General features: G+C 45.0%; 1 protein-coding gene across 3 annotated transcripts in view; it reads right to left on the bottom strand.

The window, feature by feature from the left end:
* Window positions 1–17360, bottom strand: part of LOC138453539 (gamma-aminobutyric acid receptor subunit rho-1) — a 720362-nt gene that overhangs the window by 126056 nt on the left and 576946 nt on the right. For all 3 annotated transcript variants that reach the window (XM_069606507.1, XM_069606509.1, XM_069606508.1), the window contains one exon: window positions 6539–6621. In XM_069606507.1, coding sequence (XP_069462608.1) covers window positions 6539–6621 — 83 coding nt within the window. The remainder of the gene's footprint in view (window positions 1–6538; window positions 6622–17360) is intronic.

Below are 17360 nucleotides of genomic sequence, written 5' to 3'. Positions count from 1 at the left end.
TAGCATTACAGTAAACGCTGCTCCGCAGGATTTTACAGTAGCATCCGCCATGTTCGATGGCAAGTATCTGCTGGTCCTCGCAAACCAAGCTCCCCACATGCAATGGCTTCATTTCCTTATACGTATTACAGTTTTGGATTATGCGACCAGCTTCCCCTCTCCACCACCAGGCCCATGCAGCTTCCCCATCATTCATACTTGATTATTAGAAAGCACCCAGCAATGGCACTGCTCTGACTGCCATTCAACCAAGGCATATGCTTTGTCGTAATCGTGAAGCCAACAACAATGCAAATGGCATCTGTCCACCACTTGCAAATATGTTTTTGCTTTCATGCTATGATGCATGTACCCATGCTCTGTGTTTATGCTCTATGGCCCTCGTTATAAGTATGGCGGTCCCGAAATAAGGTTGCCGGTAGCAATGTGCCCTTTCTGGACTGCCATTCTACAACAATGGCGGTAGGGGCCAGCGACCCCCCGGCAGGCCTGACCTGCCGGGTATTTCCAGGCCCCTACCGGCATAGTCGTCACTGAAGCACCGGCACCGTTAGCAATGGTGCCAAGGCTTCAGTGTCCCCTTCCTGGGGAGTCCTATAAGACTCCATGGGAATGGGGATTTACCGTTTCCGTCGCCTGCCGTAATATCCCAGTGCGACCGTGAAGCCAGACGGCAGAAACAGTGTTACGGATTGCCGGTAACCCCTCGCCTACCGGCGGCTTTACCAGCATCCCCTTAATGAGGCCCTATGTTTTAATGTTATGCTTCAGTGTTGTTTTAAGAGCCTTACATTACAGAAACATGTTCGCATCACTTATGTGTAGCTGGACATACTATTCGTAGCTTACACTGTCAATAACAAGAGGTCTGTAACCTTGCGCTCAGAATTGTTGGATGCTAATTACAGACAATGAGCCTGATTTACAAAATCATTATTCAATCGGTAAACCCTTTGGAAATAACGATTTGTAAACCAGACTCAATAGCTCTTTGAATTGGGTAGATTCAATTTAACATTCCTGCCCAAATTGAGCGAAAGACTCACAAGACACATTGCTCACTAATATGTGCAATATAATCTATGTAAATGCATGCTTGGATAAGACTTCTAACACAAAAGAAACGAAACGTCCATCATGCAATGTTAAAAGGAAAATGGAGTCCACCTAGGCATTTGTCTGAAATGTCCCAGAATTCTTAATAGAGTTGCTTTCTGCCTTGGGTGCACACAGAAGCGTCATCAATTCTGAAAACTATGGGGGTCATTCTGTAAGTTCTGAAATGTAAAGGTCAGGCATAAAACAAAGGAATAAGCCGTTAACGACACAATTTTACACACCTGTGGAATTTCATTTGTTTTGAAAGTGGGGCACAACGTTTGTACCATGGTCCATGGCTTACGTCTGCAAACAGCACACAGTTTGATGCATGCGTGAGACTTTCATTCAGGCTGAAAGCAAGTGGATTCCATAGGAATCGGTTTTAAACGCTGTCTCAAAGGTGTAAATGTCAGATGGCACGTACACTTCTTTCTAAATGAACTGCAATACGCAAGGCATGAATGCAATTTCGCCTGTTTTTACACTTTGCTTTTGCACTCTGTTTTGCAAATGTGTGCAAATGCAGGGAGGGGACGGAAACGCATGTATGTGCTAGTCTCGGTGGTCCCCTCCGTGCTGTTACCACTTCCTATAAAATGACGGCCTGTGCATTTGCAGAGATAGTTACAACATGGGCAACTGGAATCCAGTTAAAAAGACGGGTTGACTTGTCTGTTGGTCAATCTGCAAACGGGCCCAGCGTTTCAATTATCTCCAGCCAACGGTACCTTTTCTCCAAAGACGTTGCTTTGCTTGCTATTCCTGAAAGTTGCTCCAGGCCTTGTAGAGAATGGCGGCAGTTGCGCACCCATGTGCAGAGGCCTCTCGGCATCGGGCACATGTACACCAATGACACGCTTGAGCTTGGATGTAGTTCAGATGAAGCCCAGCTGTGGAAGTCTGTCCTTTGGACACTAATACGTTTGCTAGTGCACCTGAGAGCATTTGAGGCACAAATCCCAAGAATGATCGAGTGCGTTCCAATTTGAATTTGGGGAGCTGTCTCCAGAAATAAACTAAAGAGCTCATGAATATTGTAGCGATAGATAACAATGCCATTTTGACTAAGATATACACATACCTTCAGATATTTAAAATAAAGATCAGCTAATTGCATTTTTTTTAAAATCTCTTCAACATGATAATACTGTAGCAAAGCATTGTCAAAGAGCAGTCTTGGGTATTGATGGCCGCTGCTTTCCCATGGCCCAGTGGCTAGATATGGATAATACGTACGGCATTAATTAACTAGTTACCAATAGTGGAGTCCAACTTTTCATTTTTGACCTTCTGCATACAGTATGCAAACATGTCCTATGTAAAGCGCTTTGGTGAAGGCGATATATAAATAAAAAACAACATCATCACCAGTAACATAAATCATGCCGAGTGGGTCACAGACCATTATATCTCTTTAGACTGTCTATTTAAAAAAATACTTTCGGTGGATGGACTTATATATCGGTCAGTCCATAAAATAGTGAGTAAATGACGAAACAGTACACAGCTAGTCCCCATTAAGTCAACGTTTTACGTCATATCAGACAGAAAAGACCATTTACATATAGTAGCGCCCATCATTCATTCTTAGATACTTTGATCCTCACCTGGGTTGTTCATTTTACCAGATGGCCATAAAAATAATTTAATGTTTTAAGGAAAACCTAGCAGTGGAAAAACATGAAAACGATTTACATTCCGATAAAAGAGAACCATTTTTATCCTCGCTATGTGGTCGATCGGTGTAACAGGATGGGTGCTCCAGTGATTTAGTGTAACTTTATTTTGGTTCATAATCATCCCCGCAAAGACATACAATTTTACTATCTTACACAATCGACACAATTCCAAGATATTTGAGACACTTCGCTCAAAGATTGTATCTAAAATCTCATAGGTTGCCGTTCATAATGTTTTTTATTGATTCTAACTTGAGCACCATACAGGTTAGTATTGGATATACATTACAATTCTCATGTACAGTTTCATGTTGTTTCCTCCCTTCCCCCCCTTCCCGAGCCTACCACGCACCTCAGCTTTTCTCAACCCCTTACTATGGGCTACCATCGCTATTCTCCACCTGGACGCTGTCTTCCTCTGGAACTGACCGGTCGGGGGACCAACAGTGTCATTACTATTTGTTTCCAAGCTATCAATGTATCCGCTTCCTCCTCCCCACCCCTGTATGCTATCTCATTCCACACCGTTGTTTCAGCATTCGCCCATTTCTGTAAATCGTGCCACCAAGCTTCTACTTTCGGTCTTCTACTCGCTTTCCAACTCATTGCTATGCTGCGCTTAGCAAGTATGTACGCCAGGTCTTTGAGTTTGCTCACATGTTTAAGTTTACGTGCCTGGGAAATCCCCCTAGCATGCATGCCCAAAGTGAGTCCACATCCAAGTTTATTTCCTTTCCTGCCATGAGGTGGGCCACCTCCCTCCAGATTCTCATTATTTCAGGGCATCCCCAGAACAAATGTACCATTCCTGTGTTCACTTCTCCACATTTTGAGCATGCCTGTATTCCAGCATTTTGAACTTGGCTATCCTCTTAGGGGTCATATATGCTCTGTGGTTGACATATAACTGAATCTGTTGCAACCTCACATTCCTTGATACTTTTTTGTGGTATCCCTGTACCCTGACCCATAGCCCGTCTCCCATTGATTCCCCCACCTCCTCCTCCCAATCCCGTCTCGTCTGAATCACCTCCTTTCCAACTTTAAACATCAGCCGTTCATATATTCGGGAGACTTCATGGCCCCCATCTGACACTTCGTAAAATGTTTCTATTACAGTGTCGGGCTGTCTGGCCAACACTGCTTCGGACCACGTACCTTTTATCATCTTCACCAACCTGACATATGCAATGTACTGTCCTCGATGCAATCCTACATCTACCACCAGTGTATCAAACTCTATCACCTTCCCATCTTGCCACACATCCCCGAGGGTCGCTATACGTGCTGGTTCCCACTGCTTCCTGATGGTCTTCCTCAGTTGCCCATCCATCCCTGCTAGTGCCACTAACGGCATCTATGGGGAGCACGGGAACGGGTTCCCCATTACATGACAGGCTCTTTGCCACATTCCCCCCCCACCAGGTCTAATAGTCTTGTCCCTTCTCCCCGCTGCGAGTTTGATAGCCACATCCATTCATTCAGAAAGTAAGGGGTGCACTCGGCCCTCAACAGTTTGGACTCTGGTGTTGAATCCTCCGATAACCATCTTGCCACATATTGCAGTTGACTGGCCAGGTAGTTTGCCGTTCATAATGTTCGCTTTAGATGAGTTCAAGGAGTATCCTGAGACTCCCCAAAAAACAGTCTCTCAATGTATGTACAGTCCACCTCGGGGGAATGGGTAAAAATCGCCACATCACCCGCATGGAGACAATGCTGGGTGTCTATGTGGTTATCTTGGTATATATATATATATATATATATATATATATATATATATATATATATATATATATATATATATATATATATATATATATATATATATATATATATATATATATATATATCGTTGGAGTGATGCTGCAGTCATTATTTCATAAGTAAATGACTCCAGACAGCAAAAAGGCAGGTGAAACTCTAGTATGTGCCTCACTTGATCTTAAATGACTTTGAAGACATTAGAACCTTGCAGATTGTTGCCTTCTAATAAGTCATCTTGCCTAAAGAGTTGGAGCCATTTTATGCATCTCACCAGATATCTGAATGTATTCTTAAGTGCCCACTGATTGAAAGTTCATTGAAACAAACCAATGGCTTCTTCTGTGCCAATGAGAAACAATGGGGGCGAGACCCTCTTTTTTGTGAGGGGGCCTGACTGTAGAGGGTTAAACGGGAAGTAGCAAAAGGAAGTTTAGAGTCAAAGGCTACCCTAGTCATGAGCGTGAAGGGGAAGGTCACCTAACTGTAGGCCGTGGAGCTAGAGACTGGCTACCTCAGGTCACGGGTAAAAGATCACCAAAAATTTAAAGTACAATTCTATTTTTCAACAGAAATGCATATGGAATTAATCTATTGCTACATGATTTATGTTCAGCAATACATAATTAGCAAGAAATAATTATCACTTATGTTACTAACTCACCATTATGCATACCACAATATATTTCCATATGCATATGAAACGTGCTTCCTAAAGGAACTTGCCTATTTATGAATTCATGTCCTTCTTGTTATGTTGTATTAAAATTATTTTCTGTTGAAAAATTTAATTATACTCCTTTTAATGTTTGGTGTTCTTTTACCCGTGACCTGAGCTAGCCAGTCTCTAGCTCCACGGCCTACAGTTAGGTGACCTCCCCCTTCACGCTCATGACTAGGTTAGCCTTTGACTCTAACCTTCCTTTTGCTACTCTTCTTCTGTGCCAAGACAATCTGGGGCAACCTCAGCCCTGTCCCTATGGCAATAGCAAAATGTGTGCATGCTTTTGCGCAGATCTTAGTATCGACTTAAAATGTACTATTGATATTTTTAGCCAGAGTGCTTTTGTTTTCTCAGCTCTGCATATTTCCACAAACAAGATCCAGGCTACGAAAATTGCACTTAACTGGCAACTACAGTTGTGATTGATTCACAACCATGCACATCACACACTAATAACAAATGATCAAGCTTGCTACCCTCTATCTGCTTCCAAATGTTTCCCCTCTCCTGCCAAGGTATCCGGGCTCATTCGCACGGCTTTATCTCAGGGTCTAATACTACCATCAACTCACCCCTCACATCCGCCAGCTGGCATAACGTATCTCACCACTGACTTGCGCACCCTCTTGCATCCCAGAGCTGAGAACAAAACAGAGCCTAGAATTGTGATACACAGGGAAAGAACATTGTAATGTGTATCTGCTCCTCACAAAGTGGCAATCACTGTGCAATACTACAATTGCAAGAAAATATGTGTATGGGTTTGTATCCTAGTGTAGTGGGCTATGACCACTGAGTTTTGTGTAGTGGCAAGTTGCGTCACCCAATCCCCAAGGTCCACCCATAAAGGCCTTGAATCGATAATAAGGAAATGAGGTTGGAATTAGGGTGTCTCGCGCTCTGCCTACTGAAATTAGGTAAACTAAATGGTTGACATAGAAATTAGTTCAATATAGCCTCAGAAAAAATCTTCCAATAGATGCTTTATTTGCATTTAACCATCTATCGGAAGATTATTTCTGAGGATATATTGAACTAATTTGTAAATCAACCAGTTTACACAATTTCAGTAGGCAGAGCGTGAGACACCCTAATTCCAACCTCCTTTCCTGAAGACTACTATTGGTAAGACCGGTTCTGGAACAGTAAACCTCAGCTTTAGATAAACTACAAAATCATTGACATGCTTAGTGCTCATTACTTGCTGGGTGATAATGCCAGGCTTTCAGTAGACACCAATTAAACAGTGTGTGTTTGCTTGCTTACTTACAGCTTTCGATCTCCAGTGAACATGTTTGCGTGTCGAGAGGAAAGCGACTGAAATCCATGTTGCACATTGCGGTAACAGTGACCCTGCGAAAACAAAGACAAGGTGAAGGCAACAGTTGCACTATGCAAAACCAGTGCACATCATTTAAGCTTTTGAAAGTGCTTCCTTCTTCTCTAGTACAGCATCCTTCAACCAGTGACCCGACAGCTTCCCTCGCTGCTCCTCAGTCCTGTGAAGTGGCCTCACTGTGGCTTCAAGTGCGGTACAAAGCGTGTCATAGCATCATGGCAACAGTCAAAGTAAAGTAACATAACATGACAGGGGGTGTCGATCTGTCAGTGCATACACAAGGACAGACATCAGGCCCTTCTCTCTCCACCTACCCTGCTTGGTCTCACACATTCTGCATCGCCTTTCACATAGTCCAATCAACACATACTGCAGGGGAGGGCGCTTAGGCTTTCTGTTCTCCATAGAGGCTACGCATCGGTATAGAAAGCCTACTTCCAAGTAACACATCACCCTGCCTCACCTTGAGCCAAAATAAAGTCTAGCATGACATGACATGAAACATGTTCTTAATGATAACCGTTTTGATATCAAAGTGCCAGTCCTTTTGCATGTACTGTGCCAGTTTAACCGCTTTGACTCTTTTATCAGGAACATTCCCCTTTCTACCCAGTCTACATTTGGCTGTGCCACTCTTGGCTCAGGTTTTTGCAGTCATTCTCATTCTGGAGTTTGACCTGGGGTACACAGTATAGAGACACTTGGGCAAATAAGCCACCACACTTCCAGGATTGGAAGAGCACACGCTTGTACTCCTCACGATGCCAACATTGCATTGTTTACTAACTTACACTTCTCCAAATCTGTCTGGAAAACACGCCCCAATTATTACAACACTTTAGAACGTATCCACCTCCACCCTTTTGCAGATCCATGGTCCATCAAACAGGACTAACACACACTCATGCTATCACACAACACTCCTCCCCCACTGCATCCCGGTTGTAGCATCTATGTCTTGCTTTCCCATCCTCTTCTCATTCCCTTGCGGATTTTCTTTCTTCCAGCAGGTTCAAGCCTGGAGACCCCTTTTGAGGGCAGAGAATGACACTACACAGACAAGCCCATGCACTTGGGAACTACCATGGTGGTGGTTGAGGCCTATCCACACAACATAACATAAATATGAATGCTGGACCACTGGGAGTTTATTTGGTGTTTGACTATTAAACAGCAATGGTTTCAAACAACAGTGCCCAGCTGACCAGGCAGTGTTGCATTCCATTCGACCATTTCAGAATTTAAAGGAAAAAATGTGGTGGAATTTATTTGAACCAAGCAAGTTATGTTTGGAATCGTCAGACATTTCAGCTGTTAAAAAGTACCCTAACCTGTTATTTTGTCATGGTGCGCCTAAATTATTCACTTTTTCGCTTACTGGCTTCCCCTAAAGAAAAGATTCGGAGACATAAACAGCAGGCGCTAGCCTAAGAGGCCTTAAATCCTGTAGGGGCAGGGAATACTTTGCATTCTGTTGTTCGCTCTGCATGTACCCTTGCGTAGCCAGCAGCAGGAGCTCCAGTGGGTTCTGGGCATCTTTCTAGAAGTACATGGTTGCAGCTCTGCTGTGCCCCAGGGCTTGTGGCTACCGCTATCCCCCATGGTCGAATGAATGCAGCCCTGTTATTAGTCTCTGTTTGATCCTTCCTCCTGCCTAATTACTCATAAATGTGGAGGGTCTGCTTCGTTAAACTGCGAGACCCTATGGACGAGGTCCAGAACATGAAAGAAGTTGCTGACCTGACAAGTGGGCGTAGGACAGCCTTGCTGGGATCTACAAGCTCCCGGAAATTCCCTGCACACTGGCGCTCTGTTCAGTCACTGCAGAACTCAGAGATGCACCTGCGAGGATGGTGTTCATCCTCCCTTTGACACTAGGGTACTTGCCTTGGGGTCCCCATTGACCTATGTGCCATCCGAAAGCCTTGCTGAATCCATCACTTTGCGGATGCAGACCGCGTACATGGGAGATCCTCGGCACTGAGAGGGGCAGAAGCTGAAAGAGCCAGAAACCTGCAGCTGCCTAAACACACCTTCTGCTAATGACTGTAGCACACTGCCATGGTTCCCATAACTACATTAACTCTATCCTTACCTGATTGCCTTCGCTGGAGACTCCATGCATCCTTCCGCCAGACTAGACTTGTCTTCAGCAGATCCCCCAGCTTCACAAGCAACATCCTTTGCATCTTCCAGATGTTCTTGCAGATGTTCTTCCAACTAGACTGGCCTCTTGCATCTAACCCTGACACAGGAGAACCTTTCTGGACCCTTTCGAGCCTTGCATGCATACCCCAACCCTAACCAGAGCTGAGTGCATGGAGAAAACACCCCAAACTCAGCTTCCTCGGTGCAGGTCCTTGGTTTGAGCACCTCATCCTCACAGTAGTATTTTGATGAACCCCAAAACAAAGGCTTCTGCATCCATTAACCACGCAGAAGTGCAAAAATAAACCCTCAAAGACAGACATTACCTATTATATTTATTGAAACCAGCCCAGTATAACGACCATCTCTTGCTTGACCAATCCGCCAAACACTTGACTACAGACACACTTTTTCAGTACTCTATGGTCATCCTCTGGGACAACTGTTGCCCTGGTAACCCCATAACTGCTGGTGACCTCATGGCAGTCCCTAACCCTAATGATCGTTTAGGACGAAACTAACACCTCTAGGCTTGCCTTTCTCTTTGTTTTCACCTCCCTTTTGCTATCCAAAACCTCCTACCTGCAATAAGCTATATTGTCCTGTATGCTCCCTGACTACTGACCCTGCTTTGCCCTGTCTGTCATTTTATGTGCGCTCTGAGGCCCATGGGCATGTTATAAATATTAAAATAAATAAATAATTATAAAATGCACATAGGTATTAACCTTTTTTTTATTTGAAGGAGTAACGTGTTACCCTGTATTCCTATCCACCATGCTCCCCTCCTAAGTGCTTGACTGTGACTGGTCAACCATTACTACCAATAGGTGCACAAAAGGAAGCCTAAGGAACTGCTGCCTTGCCTATGTGAGAGACTCACTTGTACCCTATAGCACACTAGCGACCTTGGGAAAGGACATACTACCATATACAGACACACACTGTTTAATTAGTACATTTCTATTGAAGAGACAACCCAGAACCATTACTGTACACTGGCCACATGTCATGATGGACACTTTCTTCCAGAAGTGGCTTTTTTAGCTGTCATCACTTTTTTGTGGTTTGCATTTTCACTTTTTCTATTATTACTGCCTGCTCATCTAGCAGCATGCAAACTGTCCATTCCTGTTTATGTCACCCATAATGCCATTTTGTATATCACTGTGAATCCCTTCTCTTATAATATGTATGTGCTCATGGCTTTGCAACAGGAACACGCCGAGTTAAGCTGGTGATGACTTCCCACATCTGCTGAATTTCAAGGGTTTTATTTCCTTAAATCTGTACAACTGCACCTTACCAAAGGTTGTTTCAGTGAATTTCAAGGGTTTTGTTATAGCAATTTTTTTACAGGCCACTAGCGATGGTCTCCGGCTGTGCCCACTGTACATGTTCCCCCAATATGTTTCTTTTGGACCTGGCCGTTGGCCATGGCCACTCGCCATGTACCTTTCTTTCCTGCTCACTAGCTATGGCCTTCACCCATAACCAATGGCCCTGTCCTTTGGCCATGGACCTTTTACATGTTGCACCAATAGCTTTCTTCCAGTCCCACTAGCCATGGCCTTTGGCCGTGGCCACTCTACATATTGCTTCAATAGGTTTCCTAAACGAGCCCCCTAGCCATGGCCTTTGGCCATGGACAGTGGCACCGGGTGTCCGCTGTGTGCACACCACTCATTTCTTTTGGGTACACTTGTCAATCTGGAAAAATGAATACCCTTCATTTGAATGACAGACGTAACTTGATGGCCGTGGGCCAACCGTCTTATGCACCGAGTTATAGAAATATAAACTGCTATGCTTGACCAACAAGCGGCCATTTTAAATGTAGCAAGAATCGCCATTTTGCTTGTTAACCATTGCTCATTGCTTTCTGTCTAAAACTGCTTTGCAGCTTGCAATTCATGTGAATTCTGCTTAGTCTGCTCAACTGTTAACATTGTTGTCTGAATATGAAAGGACATGGTCGCAGGACTGAAGAGTTTGTTGTAACTCCTCATGAGTAGCCCAGAGAGGAATGCCCACGCTCCCTCTCTGTAGCCTTGGGAGAGAGCTGCAGGGCATTTAATCACTTCACAGCTGCCAGCCAGTCTCGTACGATGGTAGAATATGTTAGAATAAAAACAGCTAAAGGCTTGAATTATGCTCTTCCTAGGGCCCCCCCTCGTAAAACCCTTTAGAACGTGTCGGCTCCCAGGACACGAATAGTACCTCATAGATAGCAAAGCTTGGAATGTGGCTCTTCCCCCATGTGCAGCTTGCTTCCAAGAACAGAACCACTGTGTTCTGTTCAACAACTAAAAGATGCCTCCGCACTTTCTAATTGCACATTGTTACGAGAATAGACATCGAAAGTGTCATAATCGTCATACTCGTCGGATATGTCCATCGTCATCCCGAGTTCAAAGGAACTTAATAAAGAGGGATGTTAAACATGACATTGCTGATTGTATGATATGCATTTTGTATATATTTAACTGATGTACGTAATTCGCTCTCTTGCGTCCCTCGAGGTCTAGGAAACTCACGTTGCGGGGCGTGAGATCAGAATTGGCCAATTGATACTATCTTTTGCTTGCAATAAACCCTAGCATTGGGAATTTGAAACCTTGTGTCTGGCGCATCTTTTCGTGTATGGTCATTGCCTTGTTTCCATAGCACGAGGGACCCCTAGGGGCCCCTTTCAAGATGGCGCCCGAATAGGGACCCTCCCCCACTTGCCCCATCGTATACGTTGTAACGGAGTAAAGGCGGAAGAACGGCGAGGACGGGACGATCGAGCCGGGATCAAGAAGTGTACGGGGCGCCCTGTAGAAGTGAGGAGAGTTTCATTCCGCAGATCTGCACACATCTGATCCCTGATCGATGTACCGGGCCAGAGGGCAAAGGAGCCGAGGGTCCCGAGACGAGGCAGAAGCCGGAGAAGCGCAGACACGACGTTGGGAGAGGTTGCGTTAGGACAGGCGACTTGTTTTATCAGGTGAGTCACTCCCCGATTCAAAGAGAAAACTGATTTTTGGTAGAGTGTTGATTTTGCAAATTCAAACGTCCAGGTAAAAGTTAGCTAACCAAAGGGGAAGGTTAAAGAAACATGCCTGAAGTACTGTCCACTTTAGCGGGGCTTTTCAGCTGCGGTAGACAGTCCTTGGAATATGGCCAAAGTGCACCGCCTGGGGGAACGCCGGCTTATGATATGTATGCAAAATATGGTGTGGGTGCGATAATATTTTGTGAAATTTGGCATAAGCAAACTAGAAAGCAACCCGACCATCAGTGGCCGATTAATGGTAGTTTTGAGATTGGGAGGATAGATAACCTAGAAAGGGTGCTAATTAGAAAGAAAGCGCGACCTGCAGCTTTTGAGACTGTCAAAGATTGGAGGAGGGAAGCAATGCTCCGACTTAGGAGAAGAGAGAATCATGCGCGTAGGCACAAAACGAAGCTTGAGGTAGCAGAAGAAAAGAAAGAGGAGGTGTGGACGGCAAGTCTAAGACGGGAAGGGAGACGTGACCAGATGAACATAGAAAGAACATACCCGCAGCGGGAACTACACATAGCAGACGAATTAATGGAACATTTGTTAACTAACACGGCTCTCATACCCCCTCCCGTAGCCCAAGCACTTCCCCTCACGCAAGCGTTAACCCAAGCCCCACCCACAGCACGAGCACTCCCACAAGTGCAGACCGCGGACACACAATTTCCCAGCATCCAGGAAGGCCCTTCACAGATGCCACCTGTGTCACTTGTCCCATCCGCACCTCCCGCTCCAGAAACAGATTCAGCACCATCCGCCCGGCCCGAAGTCGAAATTGAGACCGGGGAGGCGAGAGGCGGGGCTGAAGGAACAGGATTTGGACGGGTAACTCGAAGCGCGATCAGCAAAGAAAGAAAGATTGAATTACGGCAAGAGGCAGAAATGTACATAGAAGGAAATGATGGGACGGCAGCATTGGCCTCATTGTATGGGTACCGAAGAAGCGACGAGAGACAGGTAGTGTTGGAATGCATGGGGGAAATTTTGGTGGGAGAATGGAAAAAGATACTCGGGAATTTACCGCCACAGCGATTGTTAGATTTGAATAAGTTAGCACGCAGTGAGCAAAAAGATGAGGATGTAAGAAAACATGTGCACAAACTCATTGAAGTAAAAAATGAAATGGAAGACAGATATGCTGAGATGTTTACTACACCTGAATATAGTAGTGAGTATATTAAGAAAGGTAGGAAGGAGGCGTCAAGATTGAATATGAAAAAATCATGGCCGAGAGTTTTTCCAGGTGGTACAAAGCATTTGCCGGTACCGAGACAAATAGGTGATAAACAAAGATTGCAGGTATGGGTAGGGGAAACAATGCGATGGATGTCGAACAAAAGAACGTCAGTAAAGGAAGTAAGTGAGATATATAATGGGTACCCATTGGAGATGAGAAAAGAAGCGATGCAAACGATAGTAGGGGTGTTACTGCAGCAGGTCATTGGATACAATAGAGGTAGAGGAAATGCACAAGGCAGAGGAAATTTGAATAATATGCATGGGGTGTCATTGGGATTAAATCAATGTGCGTATTGTAAGGAGGAAGGACACTGGCGAGCACAATGCCCGCACCTACAGAATAGAGGTGGGTTTGGTCAGAGAAGGCCTCATAGAGGACATCAGGGGTCAAACGGCCCAAGCAGAAATAACATGCAGCAGCAGCAGCAGGGATATACCAATGCAGGTACTCAAACCCAATCCTATGGTCAAAACCAAGCGCAACAGAACCAGGCATTGAACCAACGTGTTTCGAACCAAAATCAGGGCGGGCAGGGCCAACAGAGAAATGATCAGAGTGGAGGACATCGAGGGGGAATTGGGAATATTTTTGATACAAAACCAAACACGTATTATAGCAGTAGCGGTGACTACACATCGGACGATGTGTTATTTTCGCAATAGGACAGCCCACGGCAGGTGTCGGAACCAGTGTCTATTCCCGTGAATCAGAGAGGCCCTACGTAGAAATGAGAGTCGGGAATAAGGAGCACCGTTTCCTTGTAGATACAGGGGCACAGAAGTGCTCGATAGACCACCACTTGGTTCCGGAGATACCACTGTCGGGACAGAAGAATGTTTCTGTAGGGTTCGCAGGTACACCAGTAATTAAGCCCATGTCCGAAGCTGTCCCAATTACAATAGGACCATTTACGGAACAGTGTCCATTTCTTTTGACAGAAAATTGTGGAGAGAACTTGCTAGGATTACATTTGTTGAGAAAATTGGGGGCAGTCATACATTGTACGGCAGACGGGGTGTTCCTCACGATGTGGCCTCACGATGCACCGGTGACGGAATTTATGTCAAAAGAATTGCCAGTAGAGCTAAGTAGAGTACCAACCTGTCTGTGGGCAATGCATGATAACGATGTAGGGTGCTTGAAAATAGAGCCAGCAAAAATAACTTTGAAAGAAGGTGTCACACTACCACGAATTCCACAGTATAACATTTCTGTTGAAGGTGAGAAGGGATTGAAAAGCATTGTTACTGACCTGGTGAGATTGGGGGTGGTTGAGGAAATTGCAGGTAGCACGTGCAACAGCCCGATTCTTCCAGTTTACAAGAAATGAGGCAATGAGGTACCCTATCGTTTCATAATTGATCTGCGCGCATTAAACAAAGTGGTAGACCCACAATTCCCTTTGGTCCCAGATGTCACAACAATACTGACAATGATACCGGCCACTGCAGAATACTTTAGTGTAGTCGATTTGAAGAACGCGTTCTTTAGCATTCCAGTGGATAAAAGCAGTAGATATCTGTTCGCGTTCACTCTAGGAGGTCGATCATTTACATTCACACGCATTCCACAAGGATACACAGAAAGCCCGAGCATTTACAGCAGAGCGCTAAAAGAGCAGCTAGACATGCTAGAATTACCCAAAGGTTGTGTACTCTTGCAGTACATAGATGACTTGTTATTAGCTGCTGACACGAAAGAGATCTGTAAAGAAAGTACTATATTACTATTGACACACTTAGCGACCCATGGTCATAAGGCAAGTTTGAAGAAATTCCAGTATAATCAGAAGGAAGTGTCTTATTTGGGTTACCTACTTTCAAAAGAAGGGAGAAGATTAACACCAGAACGCATAGAAAGTATTTCTAGTATGCCTATTCCAAAAATTCAAAAAGGATTGAGAGCTGTAATAGGCATGGCCTCTTATTGTCGGCAGTCGATCAGTAATTTTGCGTTGATTGTGAAGCCGATGATAAGATTGACTACAAAGGATGCAGAGATGCCTTTACAGTGGGATGAGGAATGTCAGAAAGCGTTTGAGCAATTGAAAGCTGCATTGTGTGCTGCGCCAGTTTTAGGCACTCCTAACTATAAAAAGATCTTTAGACTATTTGTGAGTGAGAGTGAAGGATGTGCATTGGCGGTTTTGACACAGGAACAAGGTGGAAGAAATAGGCCGTGCAGCTATTTTTCTTGCGCATTGGACCCTGTAGCGCGCGCACTACCACGATGTTTGCGATCTGACGCAGCGGCTGCTGCGTCAGTGAAACAAACGGAAGGAATGGTATTGGAGCACACTTTAATTCTGATGGTGCCACATGCTATAGACATTCTATTAAATAGGACACAGACGCAACACCTCACTTCAGCTAGACTGACAAGATATGAGCTCATCTTGTTTGCACCCCACATCCGAATTATGAGGTGTAGCGCATTGAATCTTGCAGAATTAATGCCACTGCCCATAGCAGAAATTGGTGACAACAAATCACCAGCCCATGATTGTTTAATGATCACTGAAGAAGAATCAAAGGGAAGGATTGACTTGAGCGATATCCCACAGAAAGAGCCAGATGGGGAGTTATTTTGTGATGGCTCTTGTTTTAAATTACCTGATGGCACATCAACGGCCACATATGCAATTACTACCCTAAAGAGTGTTGTAGAAAGCAGAAGAATCCCCTACAATTCGGCGCAGGCCGCAGAAATAATAGCACTGACCCGAGCCTGTGAACTCTCTGAGAATTTGAACGTGAATATTTATACTGACAGCCAGTACGCCTTTGGCGTGGTTCATAACTTTTGGCCGACTTTGGGCTGAGAGGGGTTTCTTGACATCACATGGGGCCAGGATGCAGCAAGGCCCTTTGATTGTGCGATTGTTGTCTGCACTCACGTTTCCAAAGCGCCTAGCTATAGTGAAGTGCGAGGCGCATAAGAAAGTAACATGTAGAGTGGGAGAGGGAAACGCATTTGCAGACAGGATTGCGAAGCAAACAGCCACAGATTTAGGGAATAAAATGATGACAGTACAGACTGAGGAAGTACCTTGTATGATAGAGAATGGAGTTGCCACAGTCAAAGAAATGCAGGCTGAGGCCACGACCGAAGAGATTCAGGGGTGGGCTGAGGGCACTGCTAAGTTAGATTTGGAAGGATGTTGGGTGGACAAGAAAACAAAGAACTGGATGTTGCCAAATTGTTACGTGACTGCAATGGTTATAATGGTGCATAGCCCTGCCCACATTTGCGCGAAGAAAATGGTACAGCATTTATCCACAGTATGGAAAAACGAGCACATAAAAAAGAATGCAGAAAGACTAGTGCAGAATTGTATTACGTGCCTGCAACACAATGTAGGGAAGGGAACCGTGACTCCAGCAGGTAGTTTCGGCCCACCCTCTATGCCATTTGAGGTGGTCCATTTTGATTTCATAGAAATGGAAAGGTGCCAGAACTACAAATATGTGTTAGTGCTAATTTGTGCATTCAGCAAGTGGGTGGAGGCATATCCTTTAAAAAACTGTACTGCCATGTCCACAGCAAAAGTAATGTTAAAAGAGTATTTATCCCGGTTTGGGTTGCCCCGTGTCCTGTGGTCAGACAACGGCCCCCACTTTGTGGGCGCAGTAGTGCTACAGATCTGTGCAGGTCTGCAGATAGAGAAGAGATTCCACAGTTCCAGGCATCCCTGTTCTGCCGGGCTTGTGGAGAGACATAACGGAATCTTGAAGTCAAAGATAGCAGAAATCTGCGCTGGGAGCAAGTTGAGTTGGGTGGATGCATTACCCCTAGCGCTGTTGTGTATGCGCACGTCTGTGCAGGCTAAGACTGGGCTCTCCCCCTATGAGATTATAATGGGGAGACCAGCAAATGTATGGTGCGCACCAGAGCCCAAAAAATTATGTGAGGTCGAGCATCCTATGTTAAGCACGTACTGTGGGCTTTTAATACAGAAGTTGCGTTTGATTCATCAGCAGGTGCAGGAGGCGTTACCAGTGCGATATACCGGACCGGGGCACTCGCTGGAGCCTGGAAGCTGGGTCCTGATTAAAAACTTTGAACGGAAGACAGCATTAGCACTCAGGTGGCGTGGCCCCTACCAAGTACTTTTGGCGACGCAAACGGCCATCCGAGTAGACGGACGGAAGGCATGGATCCATGCAACACATGCAAAAAGATTCCCAGAACTGCTGACAACTTCCGACGACCAGAGAAAGGAAACGGTCTCGGAAACGAAAGAAACTGTTGCCAGTCCAATGCCACAGCATCAGCCTGAGCGAAAAGTGAAAGTTGAAACAAAGCGCAAGCGAGAAGTG

This window comes from Ambystoma mexicanum, chromosome 4p (genome assembly GCF_040938575.1).
Source record: "Ambystoma mexicanum isolate Mex_15411 chromosome 4p, UKY_AmexF1_1, whole genome shotgun sequence".
NCBI lineage: Eukaryota > Metazoa > Chordata > Amphibia > Caudata > Ambystomatidae > Ambystoma > Ambystoma mexicanum.
The sequence above is the reverse complement of the archived record's forward strand: the minus strand, read 5'-3'. Positions and strand labels throughout refer to the sequence as shown.